This window comes from Microtus ochrogaster, assembly GCF_000317375.1.
Source record: "Microtus ochrogaster isolate Prairie Vole_2 chromosome 14 unlocalized genomic scaffold, MicOch1.0 chr14_random_1, whole genome shotgun sequence".
NCBI lineage: Eukaryota > Metazoa > Chordata > Mammalia > Rodentia > Cricetidae > Microtus > Microtus ochrogaster.
In genome coordinates this window covers 7,314,907-7,320,906 of record NW_004949096.1, presented here as the reverse complement: position 1 = coordinate 7,320,906, position 6,000 = coordinate 7,314,907, and the positions used below count along the sequence as shown (strand labels likewise).

Here is a 6,000-nt window from a genome sequence, read left to right as displayed (position 1 = left end):
TTTTTTTTTTTTTTTTTGCCTCTGGACTGTTATCTTAATTTTGTAAATCTTACTTTCACTTTTCCCGCGTGGCTGGCTGGTGGCTGGCTGGTGGCTGGCTGGTGGCTGGCTGGTGGCTGGCTGGTGGCTGGCTGGTGGCTGGCTGGTGGCTGGCTGGTGGCTGGCCTCTGATGTCCTCCTCTCCTTGTTCTCTTGCTGCTTCCCCCTCCCCCACTTCCAGGTTTCTCCTTCTATTTATCCTGTTTGCCAGCCCTGCTCATCCTTTCTCCTGCCTCGCTACTGTTCAGCTCTTTATCAGACCATCAGGTGTTTTAGACAGGCAAGTAATCACAGCTTCACAGAGTTAGACAAATGAAACATAAACAAAAGCAGCACCTCTTTACATCATTAAACAAATGTTCCACAGCATAAACAAATGAAACACACCTTAAAATGATATCCTACCACAGGCTGATCTGGGCTTCCCGAGACGGAAGCAGCTTCCACACTACTGGTTCTTCCTTCAACAACAAACCTCTGCTAATCGTGTTCCCCCTCCCCACCTATTGCCCTTCTCGCCTCGCCTCGCCTCGCCTCTGCAGACATTTTCCTCTGTTCATCGTCTCTCCCCTAGGTGCACTCACCAGGATGGAGAACCGGAGCAGAGACGGTGGCCCTGTGTCAGTAATTTTCTCAGAGTCTGCAAAACTCTGACAAGGTTTCTCCGAAGCCGTCTAAAAATGGAGGGCTTGGGAGTGAGCGTGGCTCTACGGTCTCCACTCACCCCTTCACCTTCGCCTCACAGCAAATCCTCTGCTTTTTCTGTTCTCATACTGAGTTTTGTGAACGAGTGGGAAAATAATTTCTCAACTCGGCAGTTTGAAAAACCATGAAGTTAAAAGATCACGCAGTCTCAGGCATGTAGTGATAGGCAACCACAATGGCATGACGGCAGGCTCCCTCTCACTGAGTTTCTAGCCATCGCAAGGAGTGCATCGTAAGCCCCAGCTCACCTTCTGTCCTAGGACCAAGCCTGCCACCTGTCCAAAGACGGCCAGGGAGACTCATCTTGGCCACTTAGAGATGTGAGGTTGCATTTCTTGCTGCTTTTTTAAAAAATGTATTTATTTCACATATATAGTGTTCTGGGCACCAAATCTCATTATAGATGGGTGTGAGCCATCATGTGGTTGCTGGGAATTGAACTCAGGACCTCTGGAACAGCAGTCAGTTCTCTTAACCTCTGAGCCATCTCTCCAGCCCCTTCTTGCTGCTTTTGTCCTTGCTCTAAAAACTGTCCAGCTCTGTCATGGACCCCCTAGTAGCCATAACTGGATCCCTGCCTTGACTTTGCAATGTTCTCCATGTCACCCCTCACCCCAGAGTTTTATGATAGGAAGTCATAGCAGTTCTTCTGAAAGTGACTTGTTACCAGTTACCGGATCACAGCACCTCCAAGTCCCCATAGGCTTGATTTCTGGAATCTGAGCCATCTCTGTCTTCATATGTTCACTGACTCCACCTTTCCCGAGTCCTTGTGTGTGTGCAAGAACTGCTTCTCCGTCTCAAGGTCTTACAGTGCCTTTAACTTTAATTGATTTACTTCTAACCTGGAATTACTTTTAAATCCTAAGAGCATGGGTCCATGGTCTTTACGAAATCTCAAAAGGGCTAATGGTCCTAAGAGGTAAACTAAATCAATTAAAGTTAAATTAATGTGGTTAGTGACTGTTTCACTGGACAGGGCAGACAGAACACTTTCATTATCACAGAAGGTCCTATTGGACAGCACTGCAGAGGCCTACTTTATCCAGAACAATTCCAACTGGTATTCGCTTAAAATGTTTTAGGCAGTTTCAGGTGGCCTGCAGCACCTTCTCCCCTTGAGATCTGGAACTCCAAGTCATTGGTTAGTAATCCCTTTCCAGTATAGCAGGGAGCAGGAAGCCACCCTGAACTTGGTAGAGGAAAAGAGGGGCAGACAAATCTCTGTTCAGATGTCAGTTACACTTTCCTGGACACAAATTCTTAAGTACAGGAGAGGTCGAGAAGTTTCCTGCGAACTTAGGCAGCCCGGCTTTGTGTTAATTGTCCCACTCTTTCCCAGTCTGTTCATTATTTCTCTAATATTTACCGGATTCCAGCTTTACACTCACGCTCACCCAGTCAGGAGGACTCAGAAGTTAACACAACCGTTACATTTGCCAGTGATGACCCACAAAACTTTGCCACTCTCCAATGCTCAGGCCATAATCTACCTTTCTGCTAAAACAGTTGGATTTATATTTAGATAGCTCAGATTATAATACCCTCACTTTCAAGATAAATTTTTAGGGTATTTTGTACTCTACTCTCCAGACTGTTTTTATTTTATTTATGTTTTAAATAACAAAATAGAAGACTTTACCCATGGCAAAATTTCCAAGGATTACTCAAAGCTACTTCCCTTGTATGACTGTTGGCATGGGCATCCTAGATCTAGTTGGTGTGTGTGTGTGTGTGTGTGTGTGTGTGTGTGTGCGCGCGCGCGCAGGTGCTCATAAGGCTGGAGATATGAGTTATCTAATGTGGGTGTTGGGATTTGAACACAAGTCCACTGCAAAGGTTAAGTATGGACTTTTAAGTGCTGAGCTACTTCTCAGGTCAAATGCTTATTAATTTTTAAACCAAAACAAGTAAGTTCAATAGCTTGTGATTGGCTGATGTGTCTTTTAATGTATAGGGTTTCTCTTCCTTCTCTTGATTTCCTTACTGTCCATTAAAGAAATTCAGTTATTTGTCTAAAATTCTTGGGAGGGGGCAGTGTAACATGCATGAGAGTCCAGAATTTCACTCTATGCATGTTTATTGATTTTTCCTCCTTTGAGTTTTCTCACTTCATAGCGCAGGCTGTCTTCAAACTCGTGGGTGTCATCCTGTCTCATCGCCTCAGTCCTGAGGTTACAGGCATGAACAACCACACCTATATCCAGTTTGGTAATGTTTATCCTTACATTTTAAGTCATCAATCTATTTAAATACATTAATACAACTATCCAATGTTTTGTGTAAGAAACACTCCAAATCACCCTTTTAGTTAGTGTACCTTTCCAGACAAAATATAGCCTTTATATATTAAGAAAATGAACAAAGAAAAATTAACTTTATTTCTTCTAGATATCCACTAGGGGGCGATATTTCCATTACTATATTTCTCTTAATGAGCATTAAATCCATCAAATGTTTTCGCATTTTCTGACAAGTTGAACCTCTAATTTGACTTCTGATCTCGCCTCTATAAAATGTGACTCTGTTAACTTGATAGCTGATTGTGCCTTGCACAGTACTTCCATCCTCGACTCTATTCCCAATTCTAACCATCAGTAAGCGACGCCTCACATACCCCGGGAAAGGAAAAATTAAGTAAAACCGCCAAGTAAAAAGTCGTTTCATGGGGAAAGGGATCATTAATTTAAGGAAAAGAGACAAACCAGACTGTTCTAGTTCGTTTCCAACTCACGGCCCAAGGTCAGAACTGTAAAGCACAGCACAAAGGAGCCATTCAGGAACTGGCGAAGCGGACTTGGTACGAACGTGTGCACAATCCGCGCTTTGATTTTGCAGTTCTCCTGGAGGGGGGCTGAAGCACGTTTGTGCACGTGCGTGTGAATAGTTATGGGGCAGCAGCCGAACGTGAGTGAGCTGGGTGTGGATCAGTGCAATCAGTAGCTCTCTAGCGAACCGCAAAATCAGACACACCAGATGCCACTCCGCGCTCATGGAAGGCCAGCGATTCCCGTACCTAGGAGGCAAAGTCCTAAGGGGCATTAGCCCAGAAAGTCCTTAAAAGGCAACACCTGCATCCAGCGGGTTTTCAAGCGCCCGTCCTCACTTCTCATCGCGTTCCTCCTCAAGTGCTTCCTTTCACCTCGCCTGGCAACAGATAATAAGGAAGTCGTGCATTCTTTGGATTTGGACTCCTCCTCCAAGGTAATCCTAGGAAAACAGTGTGAACCCACACCGGGGAGATATAACAGACCTCCAGGTGCCGGACCATTTTCAGATCCCAGTTAAAGAAATTCTGTTCCCATTGTAGCCTAATGTCAATATAAACAAAACCAGACAGATTTTTTAAATTTATTTATTTATTAAAGACTTCTGCCTCCTCCCCGCCACCGCCTCCCATTAAAACCAGACAGATTTGAAGAGAGGCAGAGGCGTCCCCTCTTCTCTCCAAGCATAAATCGCTTTTCACTTCGGAAAAAGAGGAGGAGCTTGGTAGAAAGTCGACAAGAAAAGGGGATCGGGTCTCTTTCCTGTTTTCTTCCCAAGGTTCGGCTGCATACAGTTTCATAAGGAGCTGCCTGCCTATGTCCCAAACCTAGAAAGTGGCGGAGGGACAGCGCACAGAGGCTTTTCCTTCTCGCTTTTCGATTAGTTCTCAGCTCTGGGGCCTGCTTGCTGGGTCTCTGCGCCCCACCTCCCTGCCAGCTCGCTCGCTGGTTCCTCCCCCTCCTCTGTAGCAATCCGCTCCGGCACCAGGTCCTCGCCCTCCCAGCAGAGGGGTTTCGTAGGAAACTGAGTAAAATTTGCATAGTTCCCGCCCCTCCCGGAAACCATTGGTGCAACCCTTGCCAGGCGCGGCTGATGATTGGTGAGTCGCCGGGGAGTATTTGCATATGGGCCGTCCCCCAGAACCCAACTGTGTGGGTAGCCCGCGCCGCGAAGAAGTTTGTGGGGCGCTTTCTCACCGGCTGGTCCGGGACGGACCTCGGGCGCCTCGCTCTTCGGTGGCCGCCCAATTCTCTCGGGGTTCTTTCTCGGTAGTTCCCGACGCTCGGTAAGGGACTCTGAGGGCTGGCGGGGGCAGCGTGGAGGTAGAGCGTGGGGGAGCCCGCTCGCTGACAGCGACGCGGCTGGACGCAGACGGCGTTGGGCTCCGGCTCGCCCGGAGCTTCGCCTACCTTCCCCGGCCCGTGAGCGGGCGATGCTGCAGCAGCGAGGCTCGGCGCGCCGAGGACGGAAGGCGCCTCCCAGAGCCTAGAGCTGGTTCCCGCCCCCCGGGGCAAGTGGGCATGGAACAGTAAGAGCCCCTCGCTCGGCGAGGCCGCTCGCGGAGGCTTCCCATGGCCGGGACGTACAGCTCCACGCTGAAGACACTGGAGGACTTGACCTTGGACTCCGGGTATGGGGCCGGCGACTCCTGCCGCTCGCTCAGCCTCTCGTCTTCCAAGTCCAACTCGCAGGCGCTCAACTCTTCGGCGCAGCAGCACCGCGGGGCGGCCTGGTGGTGCTACTCCGGCTCCATGAACAGCCGCCACAACAGCTGGGACACGGTGAACACGGTGCTGCCCGAGGATCCCGAAGTGGCCGACCTCTTCTCGCGCTGCCCGCGGCTCCCGGAGCTGGAGGAGTTCCCCTGGACCGAGGGAGACGTGGCCCGGGTGCTCCGCAAAAGCATCAGCGGCCGGAGGCTGCCCTCCTTCTCCGCCGAGGCGGTGAGGCGCTTGGCTGGGCTGCTCCGCCGGGCGCTCATCCGCGTGGCCCGGGAGGCGCAGCGCCTGAGCGTGCTGCACGCTAAGTGCACCCGCTTCGAGGTGCAGAGCGCTGTGCGCCTGGTGCACAGCTGGGCGCTGGCCGAGAGCTGCGCGCTGGCCGCCGTCAAGGCGTTGTCCCTCTATAGCATGAGCGCTGGCGATGGGTTGCGCCGTGGCAAGTCGGCGCGCTGCGGCCTCACTTTCTCCGTGGGCCGCTTCTTCCGTTGGATGGTAGACACTCGCATCTCTGTGCGCATCCATGAGTACGCGGCCATCTCGCTCACCGCCTGCATGGAGAACCTGGTTGAGGAGATCCGGGCCAGGGTGCTGGCGAGCCAGAGCCCGGATGGTGGAGGGGCAGGAGGCGGAGAGGTGTCTGCCGAGGCCTTGGAAATGGTCATCAACAACGACGCCGAGCTCTGGGGAGTCCTGCAACCCTATGAGCATCTCATCTGCGGCAAGAACGCCAATGGTAAGTACGGGGGAGGGGGCAGAACCTCGACAT

General features: G+C 50.8%; 1 protein-coding gene across 1 annotated transcript in view; it reads left to right on the top strand.

The window, feature by feature from the left end:
• The first annotated feature begins 5,011 nt into the window (after positions 1 to 5,011).
• Positions 5,012 to 6,000, top strand: part of Abtb2 (ankyrin repeat and BTB domain containing 2) — a 158,216-nt gene continuing 157,227 nt past the window's right edge. The window contains exon 1 of the mRNA XM_013352758.2: positions 5,012 to 5,967. Coding sequence (XP_013208212.2) covers positions 5,085 to 5,967 — 883 coding nt within the window. The 5' untranslated portion in view covers positions 5,012 to 5,084. The remainder of the gene's footprint in view (positions 5,968 to 6,000) is intronic.